Here is a 19,002-nt window from a genome sequence, read left to right as displayed (position 1 = left end):
GAGTCATATATGTCATTTATATAAATGACAACAATAGGGGACCCTGCACAGATCCTTGTGGTACTCCATTGGTCACTGGCTTCCAGATACTAAAGCAGCTGTCTATCATCACCTCTGTCTCTGACTGCTATGCCAATTATGAATCCACCTTATCAAATCACCCTGTATCCCACATGCATTTGCTTTCTTAATAGGTCTCCCATGTGGGACCTTATCAAAGGCTTTGCTGAAATCTATGTAAACTACATCAACTGTACTACCCTCATCTATACACTTGGTTACATGCTCAAAACATTCAGTCAAATTTGTTAGGCATGACCTCCCCCTGACAAAGCCATGCTGACTATCCCTGATCAAACTTTTCCTCTCCAAGTGGAGATAGATTCTCTCCTTCAGAATCTTCTCCAGTAGTTCCCCAACCACTGATGTGTGAGACTCACGGGTCTGTAGATACTTGGCTTGTCTCTACAACCTTTATTAAATAGTGGTACCACATTAGCTATTCTCCAGTCCTCTGGCAATTCCCCAGTGGCCATAGAGGAATTAAAAATTTGGGTCAGAGCCCCGGCAACCTCCTCCCTCATCTCCTACAGCCATGATGTGGATATGCCGGCGTTGGACTGGGGTGAGCACAGTACGAAGTCTTACAACACCAGGTTAAAGTCCAACAGGTTTGTTTCGATGTCACTAGCTTTCGGAGCGCTGCTCCTTCCTCAGGTGAATGAAGAGGTATGTTCCAGAAACATATATATCGACAAATTCTAAGATGCCAGACAATGCTTGGAATGCGAGCATTAGCAGGTGATTACATTTTTACAGATCCAGAGATGGGGTAACCCCAGGTTAAAGAGGTGTGAATTGCGTCAAGCCAGGACAGTTGGTAGGATTTCGCAGGCCAGATGGTGGGGGATGAATGTAATGCGACATGAATCCCAGGTCCTGGTTGAGGTCACACGCATGTGTCCGGAACTTGGCTATAAGTTTCTGCTCAGCGATTCTGCGTTGTCGCGCGTCCTGAAGGCCGCCTTGGAGAACGCTTACCCGGAGATCAGAGGCTGAATGCCCTTGTTCCCCGACTGGAAGGGAACATTCCTGCCTGGTGATTGTCGTGCGATGTCCGTTCATTCGTTGTCGCAGCATCTGCATGGTCTCGCCAATGTACCACGCTGTTTCTGGAACATACCTCTTCATTCACCTGAGGAAGGAGCAGCGCTCCGAAAGCTAGTGACATTGAAACAAACCTGTTGGACTTTAACCTGGTGTTGTAAGACTTCGTACTGATCTCTTACAGCAGCCTGGGACACAATTCATCCGGACCTGGAGATTTGTCCATTTTTAAGCCCGCCAATACCTCCAATTCCGATGACAATTTGCTCAAGAATCTCACAATCTCTTTCCCCGAGATCTATAACTACCTCCTCGTTCTCTTGGGTGAAGACAGATGTGAAATATTCGTTCAAAACCCTACCATTGTCCTCTGGCTCCACCCACAGATTTCCCTTTTGGTCCTTAATGGGCCCTCTCCTTTCCCTGGTTATCCTCTTCTCATTGATATTCTTATAGAATATCTTGGGATTTTTCCTACTTTTGCCAGCCAGAGCTTTCTCATATTCCCTCTTTGCTCTCCTAATTAACTTCTTAAATTCCATCCTGCACTTTATGTACTCCACTAATGCCTCTGCAGACTTGCTCCCCTTATATTTGTTAAACGCTTCTCTTTTCCTTCTCATTGTATCTCAAATGTCTCTGGTCATCCATGGTTCTCTGGGTTTGTTACACCTTCATCTTACCCTTGAGGGAACATATTGGGCCTGTACCCTCCCCATTTCATCTTTGAACGCCCACCACTGCTCTTCTGTAGGTTTCCCCACAAGTTTCTCTTTCAGTCTACCTTGGTCAGATACTACCTTATTTTGTTAAAATCTACTCTCAACCAATCCAAAGCGTTTTTTTGCAACTTGTCTATTTCTTTGTCTATGACAAATTTAAATTGCACCATGTTGTGGTCGCTATCACTAAAATGCTCCCCACCAACACATCAACCAACTGTTGAGCTTCATTCCCCAGAATTAGGTCCAGCACTGCACCATCCCTTGTTGGCTCCTCCACATATTCAGCTAAAAGGTTCTTCTGTATACATTTTAAGAACTCTACTCCATCTAAACCTCCATGATGGCTATCCCAAATAATTTTGGGAAAGTTGAAACCACGTAATATAATTACCCTTTTATTATTTTTACCCCTCTCCGCAAATTGAGCACATATTTGCTCCTCAATTTCCTGCTGACTATCTGGGAGTCTATAATAAACACCTAGCAATGTAGCTGCCCCTTTTTTATTCCTGACCTCTACCCACAAGCTTCATTTGATGCCCCCTCCAAGATATAATCTCGCCTTACCGCAGTAACTTCCTCCTTAACTAGCAATACAATGCCTCCTCCTAAGAGGCAATTTTTTAGCATCGAAAATCCACCTAACCTGCATATATTTGGACCATCTGGAATACCTGAAAGAAACCCATACAGACATGGGGAGAAAGTGGAAATTCCACACACACAGTCGTCCAAGGCCAGAATTAAACCCAGGTCCCTTGCGCTCTGAGTCACAAGTGCTAACCACTGTGCCAACGTGCTGCCCCTGTCCTGAGTCACATAGGATGCATCACATCAGGACCAGGTGGCTTTTTAGTTTGAGGACGTTTTCAACCTTTTTAAATACATTCTGTATTTTTATTTTGTCAAATATCATTATTGCTTCTTTCCTTACTGCCACATTTACAGAATCCTGTTTTCTAGTAAAGACAGATGTAAAGCACTTATTTAGAACCTAATGATCACTGACTGCACAGGATGATCTCATTTTTGGTCCCTAATCAGCTTCCTTTGACTACTCATTTCCTATTTATTTGATTACAAAAGACATATTTGTTTCTATATTCTCTTTCTATTCATGTTTCTAGATCTTTGTATTTTCCACATTCAGTTTTGTTCCCTATTGAACCTTGTAATTTTCATAAGTCTCCTTTATCTGTCTCATTTTAAACTTTAGTCATCTGGGGAGCTCTAGCTGTGGATACCCTTCCTTGCCCCTGTAATCTGTACCCAAACCATCTGCTCTTTAAAGTCCCCCCCCCCATTTGTTCAATTATTGTTTTGCCTACCAATTTTTGATTCACATCCACCTGCTCTAGATCCTTGTTTTTAATACATTAAAGTTAGCCCTCTATGCATTTTGTGCTTGATTGTGCCTGGTCTTTTTTCATAATATTCTAACCCAGTGATTTTCTGATCATTATTCTCAAAATACTCTCACTGAATGTTAGACGTTTTAGTTGCTGTGAAATGAAGAGTCTGGAGTTCTTTTTCCTTTTCACCAAACACCATTTATTTCACTTCCACAGCCTCTACACAAAACTCTTAACAACACACCATCTGACAGAGGCCACCTGAAGCCCTTTTTCATATCAGTGTCAATTAATGGATACTTAACATAAATGAGACAACTAATTGCAATGTCTCTTAACCCATTACTTAACAGTCTCCCCTTCCTTGCAGAAAAAAAATAATTAGGTGAAGACAAAATTTCAAGAAACTCAAAAACACACATGGATGTCCCCCCCCTTTTCTTTTTTTTTGTTTGGACGAGAAAGAAAAAAAATAGTCACAGAAACAAGCGCCATTCATTAACAATATCTAAAAGGTTCTGTGAACTCGCCCCTCTTTTCATAAAACAGTCTGACAGTTGATAGCTCCTGTCGACCCATTTAATCTTTGTTATTTCCCCGCTGTCCAACATCTGCTTCAAACTTGCAATGTCTATCCGTAACCTCTTTTCATTTACACTTTTTGTAGAGTGCACATTTTCCCACAGGGATTTATTGTCAATGTGACAGGCAATGGGTATATTACCCAAATCCCCTAATCCCAAACTTTCTGTCAATATCATACTTATATAAAAAGCCATATCCACCGCCTCTACAAGGCTTAACGTCTCAGCAGCCAAAGTGCTTTTTACCACTATCCTTATTTTCTTTGTTTCCCACACAAGTGGCAACATTTACCATTGTTCCCCAAAAGAAAAATTATAAAACCTCCTGTGCTTGAAACCCCATCACATAAATTTGCGTAGGACGCATCACTATAAACTATGAGTTTCAAGTGCTTACGGTCACCTAAAACCGGGAACTTCAAAACACACTCCTGCATTTTTAGTTTGGCCAATGCTTTATTTGCTCTTATTATGTCTTCCACTTTGGGACCATTCATTTTTGTACTCAACTCTTAAGACATCAAAACTCACGTCCGGCCTAGTCTGTCTACCTAACCAGTTCAGTTGCCCAATTAAACTTCGTAGTGGCTCTTTTTCTATCTTTGAAACCATTGCGTCTTTTTGTGAAACTCGGCCACGACTAATTGCTATTGGGGTGATGCTTTCCAAATAAGATTGCTGACGTAAAGTTGCCCCTAATTCAGTCTGTCCAATTTCCAGTCCAATATAGTTAAATGCACCGGAAGCCTGACTTCCAACCATGAATTCTTTCCTCAAACCAGAGATTACAATAGCTTCAAAATCACTAGTCCCACCCCACAAAAAATCATCGACATGCATCATAAAAATGCCAGAAAGATTTCCTTTATAGTGCCAGTAAAACATTGCAGGATCTGCTTTCAACTGGCAACAGCCTAACTTTAACAAAACTGACCTTACCGAAGAATACCAGACTCTAGATGCATCATTTAATCCATATACACATTTGTTCAACTTCCAGAGTACCCCTTCTGTGTTAGCTGCTTCTTTAGGAGGACAGAGAAAAATGTCTCTCTGGAGCTGATGCCCCTGCAAAAAGGCAGCTTTTATATCTATAGATTTGCATTCCCATGCCTTTGTGGCTAATAGAGCCAAGAAGATCTTTAAAATAACCTTTCCTGCTGTAGGTGAATCTACCCTTAAATCCTGATCTAAGTTTTCTTCAAATCCCCTTGCCACGAGCCTGGCCTTTGCCTTACAAGTTCCATCCGGAAGAACCTTTTCCGTGCAAATCCATCTGTGGGATAGAGCTCTTTGTCCCCTATCCGGTACTTCCGTGTATACCCCAAATTCACTCCAACTATGCAATTCTTGCTGTTTAGCTTCTTTAATAACTTTTTCATCTAATTTATTTGAAGCCACCAAAATCTCACGTGCATGTGGGCTTCTACTCCTATTAGTATTCGTAGTCTTACTCATGTTCCGAGATCTTGACAAACTACGTCCCCTCTCCCGCCTGGTATCTCGTTCTGTACTGCTACTGCTTGATCTTTCCCTTCTGCTGTGGGATGTCCTTTCACTAGTTCTCGACCTTTTCCTGCGGACCTGTTCACTATCCGATGTACTATCTGAACTGGCACTGCGTTTCTGTGACCTTCATTTTTTTAACTTCGTTTTCCCAATCCATTGTCTTGACTCCGTCCCCTGAATGCTGTACATTGAACCAATGTTTATACTTTCCAGTGGCCTTCCCTGCTCTACTAATAACAGTTGCATCCTTCCATTGACTAGACCCTTCAGGCAAGTATGTCACTTTTGTACCAACTTTTGGCAGTTGCCCTTTCGTAAAAATGGCCTGTTTTAATTCACCAGAAGTATTGTGTTCCTCCACAGAAACCCTGTCTATATCAGTTAATTGGTCCTCATAGTTCTGTAACACATGCGTACCAGATGACTCTGGTTCCTCGTCACGTCTGTCTGCTCTGTCTAAATTTGAAAATTTGTAATCTGTACCCATTATCCTTGATGAATGGACCCTAACAGTTTGATTACCATGTTGCAAAATAATTGTTTTGCCATCTATGCCTATGATCTTCCCTGGGCCTTTCCATTCATTAGAATTGTCTCTCTTATAGTATACCATGCCTCCTTGCTGAAAAACGGCATCTGATGGCCGTACGTTATGTCTTAAAGCTCTGCGAATTCTTTCAGAGACTTCTGCTTCCAAAAAAGCTTTTCTTCTGCTATGTAATAAAACAAAGAACAAAGAAATGTACAGCACAGGAACAGGTCCTTCGGCCCTCCAAGCCCATGCCGACCATGCTGCCCGACTAAACTACAATCTTCTACACTTCCTGGGTCCGTATCCCTCTATTCCCATCCTATTCATGTATTTGTCAAGATGCCCCTTAAATGTCACTATCGTCCCTGCTTCCACCACCTCCTCCGGTAGCGAGTTCCAGGCACCCACTACCCTCTGCGTAAAAAACTTGCCTCGTACATCTACTCTAAACCTTGCCCCTCTCACCTTAAACCTATGCCCCCTAGTAATTGACCCCTCTACCCTGGGGAAAAGCCTCTGACTATCCACTCTGTCTATGCCCCTCATAATTTTGTAGACCTCTATCAGGTCTCCCCTCAACCTCCTTCGTTCCAGTGAGAACAAACCGCGTTTATTCAACCGCTCCTCATAGCTAATGCCCTCCATACCAGGCAACATTCTGGTAACTCTCTTCTGCACCCTCTCTAAAGCCTCCACATCCTTCTGGTAGTGTGGCGACCAGAATTGAACACTATACTCCAAGTGTGGCCTAACTAAGGTTCTATACAGCTGCAACATGACTTGCCAATTCTTATACTCAATGCCCCGGTCAATGAAGGCAAGCATGCCGTATGCCTTCTTGACTACCTTCTCCACCTGTGTTGCCCCTTTCAATGACCTGTGGACCTGTACTCCTAGATCTCTTTGACTTTCAATACTCTTGAGGTAATGCATTTAAATGTTCAGCAAAACAGAGCTAATTGTAGCTAATTGGAGGCTGGTCATCCAAAATGGATGGAATTTTAGGATTTCTACCAAACACAAATTGATAAGGACTATAGCCCCCAACCATCTGCAATGAATTCTTTGCATGTACTACCCATGCTAAAGCTGAATTTAGCCTGCAATTTGGTCGATCTTCCAAAATTTTCCGAAGCATGTCATCGATGACAGCATGATTTCTTTCACAGGCACCATTACTAAATGGGCTTTCTGCAGCCGTATTCATAACTCTGATATTCATGTTTTCACACATATCCCTAAACTCATCATTAGCAAATTCTCCCCCATTGTCCGTAAGGGATTTTGCCGGTGGACCCATTCCTGTCCCTATCCATTTTTCCACGATTTGATCCAGAATTACTCTTTTCTTTACTTCGTACAATCGTTGATTGACTAAATCTGGTTGCTAAATCTACAAAATGCAAAATAAATATATTATTTGCTTTATCCCAGATCTTAAGGTCCATGGCCACAATGTTGTTAAAATCCCTGGCCAAAGGTAGGGTTACTATCGGTCGTGCTGCTGTCCTTCTGTACTTCCTACAAACTTCACAGCGGTCACTAACCTGTTCTATCAGTTTAGTATAGTCATCATCCCTTACCCCTGCATCCTTTAATACATTTTTCAGCCTCCGAGGAGACGGATGTGCAAATTGCCTATGCAGTTTTAATACCACAAGCTTTTTATCAGCTAAAGTCCCATTTTCAACTGCCATTAACACATCCTTAACCACTCTACTTGAAAAATTATTTGTCAGCAATGCAATACAATAGTCTCCCGATTGTGTAAATTGTAAGTCCACCGTCTTTCCAAAAACTGTTGCCTTATCCTGTTCCATATCCAGTTTCATGTGTGCTTTCTTCAACGATGGTCTGCTCAGAAGCAAAGGTATCTCACTTGATACAACATCCGTGCTAATGAAATGATTCACTCCGGCAATATTGCAAGGGATCACCACTCTTTTCAGCGACTTCAGAGTATTATCATCCCCAAACCTGAAACTTGCGGAACTTTCAAATTCCTTAACCTTGTTATGATTTTCAGCATTCAAAGAGTCCAGGTAACATTTTAACCAGTCAATTCCACACACAGTAGATGTGCAGCCACTGTCCAATACAGCACAGTTGAAGGATTCTGCAACCAACACGCTCATTACCAGCATAAAACTGCTTGTCAATAGGACAATGCCTTCTTTCTGGTCACTATCTTTTTCCTCTTCTGACTCTTCCGTGTCATATGTCGCTTCAAACACTCTATCATAACGAGTTGGACAGTTGAAAGCATAATGGTATTGAGAGTCACATGGGAAACATCGATTTATCATGCCCCATGCATTTCTGGGGTTCATCTTCCTATTATAGGTTCTAACTGGGTTTCTGTCTTCATAATTTCCTTGTCTCGGTCTCCGTCTGTAGTCTTGAGCCCTGTTCGTAGCCATACGATTTCGCCATCCTGTTACTAGTGTATCTTCCATATTCTGCCTTATTGCAGGCTGACCTATTTGGGTCATCAGAGCCATCGGAATCGAATGTTTCCCCAGAAACTTTTGTAAAGCTTTTGTCATCTGTTCAAATAAGGTATCCTTATCAGTAAACTGGACTCCTGTCAAAACCAGGAGCCTATCCACGTTGCTCACTCTAGCACAGTCAAGCAATTTAAAGGCCAACACAGACTGTGGAAATTCCAGATTGTGTTTTTGCAGCCTTTTATATAGTCTGCCAATTTCCATTATATAGTCTTCCATGGAGATATCCTCCATTTTCCGGAACTTATCATAATCCGACCATGCTTCATACGCACTTAATAAGTGATCTTTCTTATAAATCTTATCCATATAATGTAATAAAGTCTCCAGACCTTCTTCTGTGTCTAACTCTTCTAATTCCAGCTCAGAAAGCACTTTGTTTCGGATTTTACTGCCATATGGTAGAGAAAGAGCCAATGCCATACCTTGTTTTCTCTTTCCCAAAGCAGTTACTTTAGACCACATAACTACTGCACTTCTCCATTGGTCGTACGATTCCCTTTCAGAAAATAAGGGGGGATAGTCATATCCAGCCATCTTTATCCCGGGTTCAGCCATGTATCTTTCTTTTTTTTTCCTTCTCACTCACTCCTTGGTTTGATCAGGGAAAGTTGTATCTTTCAAACCTTCACATTTGCACAGCCACCATCCTCTGCTACCATTGTTAGACGTTTTAGTTGCTGTGAAATGAAGAGTCTAGAGTTCTTTTTCATTTTCACCAAACACCATTTATTTCACTTCCACAGCCTCTGCACAAAACTCTTAACAACACGCCACCTGACAGAGGCCACCTGAAGCCCCTCTACATATCAGTGTCAATTAATGGATACTTAACATAAATGAGACAACTAACTGCAATGTCTCTTAACACTGAAACTGCATTACTTGACACTGAAACATGCTTCACATCATTCTCCAGAAAATCTTTGTTCCCCAGAACAACATCCAAACTGCTTCCTCTTTATTGGGCTGGAAACACGTATTGCAGGAGTTGCTCCCCTTCTTTGCTCTTTGAAGTATTACTATTGCAGCCTATGGGTAGAACGGTGGTGCAGTGGTTAGCACTGCTGCCTCACAGCGCCGAGGACCTTGGTCACTGTCCGTATGCAGTTTACACATTCTCCCCATATCAGCGTGGGTCTCACCCCCACACCCAAAGATGTGTAGTGTAGGTGGATTGGCCACACTAAATTGCCCCTTAAGTGAAACAAAAAGAATTGGGTATTGCACTGCAACCGACTCGTGAAGGCCCACTGTCATTTGACACTCACGTGAGCATTGATTGGCAGTGGGCTGGGCTTCCGCCTGCCCTTGGGAAGAAGTCCAGCCTGTGAGAGCTGTCTGCCAATTTGATTAGCCAACAGACCTCCAACCTTTCCAGGCTCAATGCTTCAGTGGCCAGAATAGATACTGTAGTGTTCTGCCTGGAACTGTCTGGGACCCTTCCGAAGGCAGGTCTTAGGGGTCTTGGGAGCAGGAGGGTAGGGGATGCCCTGGGTGGTCAGGAAGGGGGCCATCCTGATGTCATGGGGTAGGCTGGGGGCGGGGGCATCAAAGCTCCAAGAACCCTGAGGGGAGTAGGGCCCTAAGTCTGAAGAGACCTTCAGATTGAGGCACAACATCCCCTTCCTGCCCGAGATGGAGAAAAGTTCATTTCTGTTTCCCACTCATCAGCCTAAAAATTGAGGCTGTGTGGGAAAAGGCCTTTAAATGGCACTTAAGAGCCTTAACAGTTGGAAGGGCAGGTTTTGGGCCCAAGGCCCTGCCTGCATGTCTGGGTCAATGGGGGTGGGGTCCCGGGGGGAATCCCATCCATGCAATTTACGCTACCCACGGCCTCAGAACCCGCCTTGAAGGGAATGTAAAATTTTGCCCTAATTAGTATAATTGCAGTTCCCATTATCACTACTCTGCATTTCTTGCACCTTTTTATATGTTGTGTGCAAATTTTCTCCTCTATCTCCTTTTCACTATTTGGTGGCCTACAGTATGCATCGGCGTGTATATGCATAGGGCGGAATGTTCTTGCCCTTCCCCTGGTTGGATCTTCCAGTGCCGCCGAAGGCGGCCCCCTACGGCAGATTCCCTGGTGGTTCAGCCAACAAGCAATGCAAGTGGCCATTGATTCCAGTAGGACCGGAGGATCCAATTGGTGGCCTATAGCAAGCCGCCTGGGCTGACAGAAAACAGGGGTGGTGGTGGTGGTGGGGGAGGTGCGATCTAAGCCATAGTGTCATATCTCCACGATTGTTTCTTAATTCCAACCAAATAGATTCTGTCCTTAGCCCCTTAAGTACATCATCCTTCTCCAGTGCTATAATGTTATCTTTGATCAACACCTGACACTGCCCCCCATCCCTACCCTTCTTTTTAATCCTTCGGTATCCTTCATGAATTCCTTGTGGCCAGGAAAATTCTCAATCCTTTTTTCAGGCAGACCTCTCTATTTTTCACCAAATCGATTTCTCATGTGGCCAGTTGTACCTGCCACGAATCAAGATTATTTACCATGCTCTGTAGGTTTATATACACAAACTCCAACCCTATCTTAGACTGTCCTGCATCTGATCCCTTCCAAATACATATAAAAAGTCGAATTCTACCTTTAAGTATTGAACCAAGTTCACATATGTGGATTGAATAAAAGTAAGCCAAATAATTTCCAAAAAAGACAACATTTGTGTCATTCACCTTAAGATAATGAGGGTTTGTATTGCAGAGTAAAATTCATTTTAGTTTTACTATATATGGCACAAGAATAATTGCTTTAAAAAATTAAGCAGCATTTATTGCCTAGTCCAAATAGAAATGTTTAGTTATTAAACATACAATGGAATGCCTAGGGAAAATAATAATTAATTTTTTTAAATTGTGATTTCTTCATAATCCATAAATTCCAAATTTATCCCCCACAGTGACCCAAATCAGCCTGTTCCTCAGGATACTAAATTTATCCACACCAAGCCGAACCGTTTCGAAGAGGTTGCCTGGTCAAGATATTCTCAGAAAGATCAGCTCTATCTTCACATTGGACTGAAACCACGTGTTAAAGAGCATTATAGAGCTAATAAAGTCAACTTATGGTTGGAGTTGGTTCCTCACTTACACAGTCTGAATGACATTTCTCAGTATACTTCTACAACAACAAAGGTCCCTTCCGAAATTACGCATAGACCATCAAAGAAGTGGTCTGTTACCACCAAACGCCCTGTGACATCAGTCTTTCCTACTGTCAAGCAGGATGACCAGAAGCATTCAGCAGGTCCTTTCTTGGTTGATCAAAGAGACTACTCAACAGAGTTAAGTGTTACTATTGCTGTTGGAGCCTCCTTACTGTTTTTGAACATCCTTGCCTTTGCAGCATTGTATTATAAGAAGGATAAGAGGAGGCATGATGTGCATCGAAGATGCAGCCCTCAACGCAATACCGCCAATGACCTGACCCATGCACAAGAAGAAGAGATTATGTCCCTACAGATGAAGCACACTGATCTTGATCATGATTGTGATTCTTTCCATCCACATGAGGTTGTTCTGCGGACAGCCTCTCCTCCGGATTATACATTAGCAATGAGGCGATCTCCAGATGACATACCTTTAATGACCCCCAACACCATTACAATGATTCCAAATACCATACCTGGAATGCAGCCTCTCCATACATTCAACACATTTACTGGAGGACAAAACAACACCCTTCCACATCCTCACCCTCATTCACATTCAACAACCAGGGTATAGCCAGGCAAAGATTTTAAGAAAACAAGAAATCAAAGAGGTGTGAGATTGCTAGTGAAGATCATATTTAAATTGGTGTTCATGGTGCATGACCATTACTAAATAACAAGAGAAATCAATCTGTTGGTAAGCATATCCAATACTGGTAGGTGGAATATTCCTGAGAGACATATAAGTTTGGATCCATCAGATCAATTTAAAAATAAATTCTCATAGATGGCAATCTTTCACAATTCTGTTGGAAACGGAAAAGTATTTTTCTCTGAAGATTTGGAACTCTATGTTCTACTTTGGTGCCAAAAGCAATGGTGTACCATTAGTCATGTGTGACATAAATGAAGAAGGATTAACAAACAAACTTTGAAGACTACACAAATGCACAAGGAGCAGATTCATAAGATGACACAAATTCTGTTTATTTTATTTTTGGAACAGTGCCATTGTACAAATTTACATATGAAATGTACATGAAGTACATGATATTAGGTTCTGGGTAGAGTATTCATGCACAAGGATATGACTGCTCTCTATCAGTAAGACAGAAGAATAAACCAGTTACTGCCATGAACAGCTTTTTGCAAAGTGCGATAACACAATTTTGGCAAACATGGGAACAGGACATTTTTAGCACGATACGCATGATTATTTATCTGCTTGGCGACTGTGCTGCTCAATAAGCTGTGATAAGAACATACTTTGCAAACCCACTCAAATTCTTATTAAAAAAATACTTCCTTCATCGAATGGCACAAACTGAGGAAGAGTTTGTTGCAAATCCAATACAATAAGTTCTTAGTAGTTTCAATGAAAAAGATCAAAGAAAGTAGTTTTGTATAAATGTGTGCTAGAATAATTGTAAAGTGGACACTCGCGTTCATAAATTCTAGAAAAGGGAACTTTCAGTGTTGTAATTTATCTTCATCAAATCCCTTCCTTTTCTAGCTTTATTTGGTGCCAATTTATCAAACAGACCATGCAGTAAGGGAAATCTTAATTTCTGTAATTTATCTATAGATATTCTTGAAGTGGTTGATGGGAGTATGCTTGCCCTATAAGTTTGTGCAGAGGCTAATGTAGAACCAGACCCTATGCCAATATAAATGGAAGTTTCAATAAAGGTTGTTTCAGAATAAGTTTTATTAATGGACAATTTGATAGGATTTTATAAGGCTGCATATGCAGTCAGAAGGACATTTGTCTTTCTGATAATTCAGAACTATGAAGGTGAGGTCAGTCATCTTGTACCAATATTGACATATGAAATATGGAAAAATGGCAGAAAATTATTATTGTTAATCATTTGTGTTTCGATTACTTATATGAATTGAGAGGTTACAACTTGCTCAATATAATGTTACCATGTAGCATTGATTGGATGTAACACCACTGCCATTTTTTAAGAGTTTATTAATGTTGCCAGAAGTACTTTTGCCAAATTATTTTTAGTTTTTGTGATATGAATAGCTTACAACATTTGTTTGATTTGTTGCGCATGCCTTAAAACTCTTTTATTTAACTAAAAGCATGTTTCAGCAAAATTCATCTTTTGCCCCTTTTCAAATATTAATTGCTAGCATTTTTGTCTTTCAGTCATTTAAGGACTTCTCCTGAACATCTGCTCCACACTTAGAATCAGAATGTAATAGGCTCTATGTGGTTCACCATGAATCATATAAATGTCAGATACACCAATTAAATTAAATAATTTAGTGCTGCATACATATTTGCTGTTCATTGAAAGTATTTTCTCATAACTGTAAGAATCAAAACTGATTTGGAATTGCTTTTCTGACTAATGTTTTTCATGATTAGCCTGAAAAAATAAGCAATTGGAAGAAACTCCACCAAACACCCTTGGGATTTGTGAGACAATTTGTAAAGGGAAGGGATAACACTCGCTAATTAGATTCAATGTTAAAAATTAAAAGAAAGTTTTTGAGTTTTATGGTTTCTCTGGTTCTTAACACAGTTAATTAACTCATATAATAGGTTGTGATATGAAAAGCAATTGTTTAATTGTTATCATCCATTGTCAAAAAAAAGGTGACCTTGGACATTTTTTTGCAGAAGCTTCCTTTTGCTAACAACATGCTTTGATAATCTGAAATTCATTTAAAATTAGGAGGCAGTAATTTCTGTCCTCTGTAATATTGTTTAGTTAATATATATTATATATATAATATATATAAATAACAAAATATAGTGTGCTTCTGTAAATTGATTACCTTGGAACTGATGTAATTTTATAGCATACGCTTTCATTGTGTTTAACATTAAAAAGGTGGAATACAAAAGCTACTTGATAGCTGGCATCATGGAAACTCTAATTACCCTATTGCAAATAACATTTTAAAAATATTTTGTTCATAAAAGGCTTTCTCTGAGGTTCCTTGAGAAGAAACAAACTGTGTGAGAATATTTTGTAAATATTAGAAGATGAGCCCTCTGCTCTGACAGCCATCAGTGATGTTATCCGTAAAATGTATGTAGAACGTTTAAAGATGTTCATAGTTGAGGGCATGCAGTATAGCACCAGCTGAAATCCCCTTTACTTTCAGTTTGAACGTGCTATTTATGAAATCATACAATGACACAAGCTCTTGCGAGAAGGTTTAGTCTGAATGAATGCTGTCACCTTTTGAAACTTTTCCCTGCAATATTATGATTTCATCATTTATGTTGATTTGGAAATGTTATTTTTGCATTTAAATTACAATGTGTTATCGTAAATTCAGACTTAACCTATGGCATATTGCAGCTTTGATTGTTGTAAGAAGACGGTACTGAGGTTTGTTGTGTGTATTTCACATAGATATTATGACACAACTAGGAAAATTAAAATATAAGACCGTCAAAAGTACCCTGACACTTTATTGTCGCTTGTAAATTGTTTCTCCTGTGCTGTTTGTTTGAGGCAATTTGGCTTTTTCATTTTTCAGTGATAAGTTGTGTTTGAATATTGCCATTAAGTGGCATTAGATAATTTGACTGAGTGGCTCTTCTTGTGGAACACTTGCCAAAAATATTTGATTATTAACGTGCACAAAAATCATTTGTTCAGGATCTTTTCACAGCCAGAGTTCACAGTATAATGCGCAGCCTTTAGGTATTTGGCATAACACATCCAATGATTTTGTCATTTGTACTTATTAAATATTTCCCTGCCATTTGGCAACCATTTCATTTTATTTGTAAAGGCTTGATAGCCTCAAGTGACTATATGAACTGTGTTTAAACAACCATGACTTTCAAGATTTTTTTTTAATATCATTAATAAATATGGTCATATTTTTTAACTTGTCCAGTCTGTTCCTCATTCTTCATTAGTCACTTGCCACTTTGTGACTGGAGTCTCTGCTTTACCACGCTAAAATCGTTACCAGGCATACCATTAAAATGTCTTAATTTTCTACCTGGAACATAATATATTTGTCCAACCTTCTTTCTGCCTCTCACAAGGATATAGTGGCTTATGTTGAAGCATTGTTCAACAGATTCTCACAAACTTTAGGTATTTTGCCAAAGTGGGAGTCTTTCATGTGTAGGGCCAGACACAGCAAGTTTCAGTGTGTGTGCAATATTGGGATACATCGCAATTGAGTCTCCTCCTGGTTGTCATCCCCACGTGTACACACACACATTTTCCAGGAGTCACTGGATAGCTATCCAGAAAAAGAACAATAGTTAATTTTGCAACACTCCAACTACCAGCCCAGCTTAGACCATGGATCGAAACTACACACCTCCTTGTCTGAATGGTTGACCAGTAATCCATTATAGCAGCCCAAGATATAACAGATGGTTGTTATCTTAAGAGTTGTTATTTTACAGAAATTGTACAGTGTGGGCAATGAGAACCCTGCTCACTTACATCCACAGCTGGATTTGAATTCTTCCCAAACTGGCAAGATGAAATTCTCTCTCTCTCTCCCACATGTTAACTGTAAATTCTATGAAACATGGAATTAGTTTAGGCAGTTTCAACTTTATTTGCTTTTGGGCATTCACCTTTGGACTGACTGCCAGTATTACTCAGAGAATCTATTGAGGATCGATGTTGGAGAAATGGGAAAAAACACACAGGAATGTTCTTCGGAGTGGGGTTAAAATGCCCCCTTGGAACAATGTAACAGAAATTCTATTCAATATCGAACTTTCAACCTTGATGGGGGGAATAAGACTTGTCAGATTCGTCATCCGTTCTAAACCTCGACTGATTTTCCTTTATGTTGAAGTTGATTGAAGTTCGGCCCATTGTATTTCTGATCTAGAATCTTGACTGACACTGGATCAAAACAACAGATAGGAAATGCAAAAAATCAGAATCCCAAGAATCAACATGACTCTTTAAGAGCACATCAAAACCTAAAACGTTTTTACAAAAATAAAGTTACTGTGTAGCCAGTGGTCCTACATGTTGATGTCTTTGCTGATGCTGCCAAACCTGATGATCAGTGCAGTTTAAAACTCTGTACCGTATTATACTGTCAGTTTACAGTGTTTATATCTGTATATAGTTTTATTATTGTACAAATAAAATTTCTAAAAACAATCATTTTAAGCTTCCCTCTTTGATACAGTTTTGCACCATAAAGAATTCTTGTTAGTTATTGGGTGCAATCTATCCAAATGGGAACAGAGTCTGGTAGCGAGCACGTTTAGCCGAGTGTTTCCTGTCGCTTGCTGCGCCGAGAAACGGCATGTTATTGAATGCTCATTCAGGTAGATACGCCCCGACGAGGCCACACTTCGTCCCGTTTTTTGCACTGAGGAGTTCCGAAAATGGCGTCACGATCTCTCCACCCTCCCCGTTGCGACCCCCAAAGCCCCAACCAGCCTATAAGGTGGTCCTCAGGCTCCCACTACACCCTCGCAGAGCACCCCCAGGTCCAATCCACAGCATGGCAAAAATGCCAGTGTGGCACCTTGGCACCGGCAGTGCCCCTATCTCACCTGAGATCTTCAAGGTGAGGGGGGGTTAGATCTAGCTGTCTCACTCCAGTATGCAGATTTGCAAAAAAGTGATCCTGCCCACAATGGGCGGGATTCACATTGCGATGTTTCAAGAGATCACATTAGATCTCGCGAGGCGTGGCGAGTCGGGTCGATCCCAGAAGAGGAATCTACCAGCTGCGCTGCGCTGCCTTTCGGGCACAACGTGGTCAGTAGATTACACCCATTAACTATAAGCCTTTATGGCAAACGTTTACATACTGGTTACCTTATTAATACAGGATGCTTACTTGTGCTGATGGAAGGACATGATGCTAGATTGGGTTTTCATTCGGTCTTAATTCCTCATTACAGTAGGGGTGAATTCCCTTGATGCAACTCAACGATAATTCTTTATTCATGAAATGTTTAACATATACAAACATTCCAAGGTGCTTCTGAGGTGTAAAGAAAACATGGGGCGGAATTCTCCCTCCCCCCCACGCCGGGTGAGAGAATTGCCCGGGCGCCGCGCGAGTCCCACCACACCGCCCCGGCACCCGCACGCGATTCCCCCCCCCCCCCCCCCCCCCAAACCAGCGCGGCAAGAATCACGGCTGGCCGCTGGGAGAATCGCCGCTTGCCGTTTGTGAATGGCGAGCGGCGATTCTCCAGCCCAGATGGGCCGAGCAGCCTGCCCAACTCGACAGGTTCCCGCTGGCGCCATCCACACCTGATCGCTGCCGGTGGGAACAGCGCGGGAACGCTGGGGGGGGGGGGGGGGGGGGTTCCTGCACTGGAGGGGGGCTTCAAAAGGGGTCTGGCCTGTGATCGGTACCCACCAATCGGCAGGTCGGCCTCTCTGAAAGAGGACCTCCTTTCCTCCGCCGCCCCGCAAGGCCCATCCGACATCTCCTTGCGGGGAGGACGACAACCGCGCATGCGCGGGTGACGTAATTTACGCGGGGCCAGCTGCGTAATTTACGCGGCGCCGCTTTTACGCGGCGTAAATGATGCGCCGCTGCTCCTAGCCCCCCGGGGCCGAGAAAATGGGCTGGGAGCGGCCTAGTCCCCCAATGGGAGAATTGCGCTCTCGGATTCTGAGACGACAAAGAAAAGATGAGGTGGGTTTAAAAAGGATCGAAAGGAAAGAGAGATAAATAGAAAAACAGATTGGCTGAGGCATATAATCCAGATCACGGAGTCTGAGTAGTTGAAAACAGCTGCTAGTCAGAAGAATAGAAAGTTCTGAGGAAGGCCAATAGAATTGCAGTAGATTACAGAGTTGGCGAGTGCGATTCTTTCGAAATGTTTCTAAGCATGGTTAGCGAGCGGGAACAGCCGCAAGCTTCCAGCTGCTCGGCCCGGCGAGACAATCACTGCAATACAACGTTAATTGTTCCGCTTAAAGAGACCCCACAGGCTTCACTCCCCAAATGAAGGCTCGCCAGCCAATTTGCCGGGATCGCACTTGACAGCCTCCCACTAACAGGGTGGCGCAGCACATAAACTGCTCTTGCGCAACCAACCCCATTCAGCTAGCAGCCATGGCGCTGAGACGACCGGCTCCACGATTCGGGATGCAGACCTGGGGAGGCTCCTACAAGCGGTCGAGGCCAGGAGGGATGTCCTGTTCCCCCGGGGGTCCTGGAGGGTAAGCCACAGGGCAGCCATTGCTGACTGGGAGGAAGTCTCAGCGGCTGTCAGCTTGGGCAACATCAGTAGGAGGACTGGCACCCAAAGAAGGACACCGACCTACATCGGGTTGCATGGGTGAGTTGGCACCGGACCACTCCCCCACGAAATGGTACCTGGCACCACCCCCGCCTAACACCGTACTGTGCCTTGGCCCACGCCACCCCTCCCGAAACCCCTCTCCGAAACCTTCTTACACCCCACCCCAAGCACCCTCCCGAACCACACCCCCGGAACCTCCCCCCACTTTGCCACGCTGAACCACACGTGCGGCTAATGATGACCTCTCTGTGTCTCCGCAGGAGAAGTTGTCCCACAACC

General features: G+C 42.3%; 1 protein-coding gene across 11 annotated transcripts in view; it reads left to right on the top strand.

The window, feature by feature from the left end:
* nlgn1 (neuroligin 1) overlaps positions 1-16,606 on the top strand; it is an 890,004-nt gene extending 873,398 nt beyond the window's left edge. For all 11 annotated transcript variants that reach the window (XM_072474390.1, XM_072474389.1, XM_072474388.1 and 8 more), the window contains one exon: positions 11,232-16,606. In XM_072474390.1, the coding sequence (XP_072330491.1) occupies positions 11,232-12,057 (826 nt within the window). In that variant the 3' untranslated portion in view covers positions 12,058-16,606. The remainder of the gene's footprint in view (positions 1-11,231) is intronic.
* The last annotated feature ends 2,396 nt before the right edge of the window (positions 16,607-19,002 follow it).

The sequence above is a fragment of the Scyliorhinus torazame genome, chromosome 14, assembly GCF_047496885.1.
Source record: "Scyliorhinus torazame isolate Kashiwa2021f chromosome 14, sScyTor2.1, whole genome shotgun sequence".
NCBI classification, from domain to species: Eukaryota; Metazoa; Chordata; class Chondrichthyes; order Carcharhiniformes; family Scyliorhinidae; genus Scyliorhinus; species Scyliorhinus torazame.
Note: the sequence above shows the minus strand (reverse complement) of the source record. Positions and strands in the feature narration are given on the sequence as shown.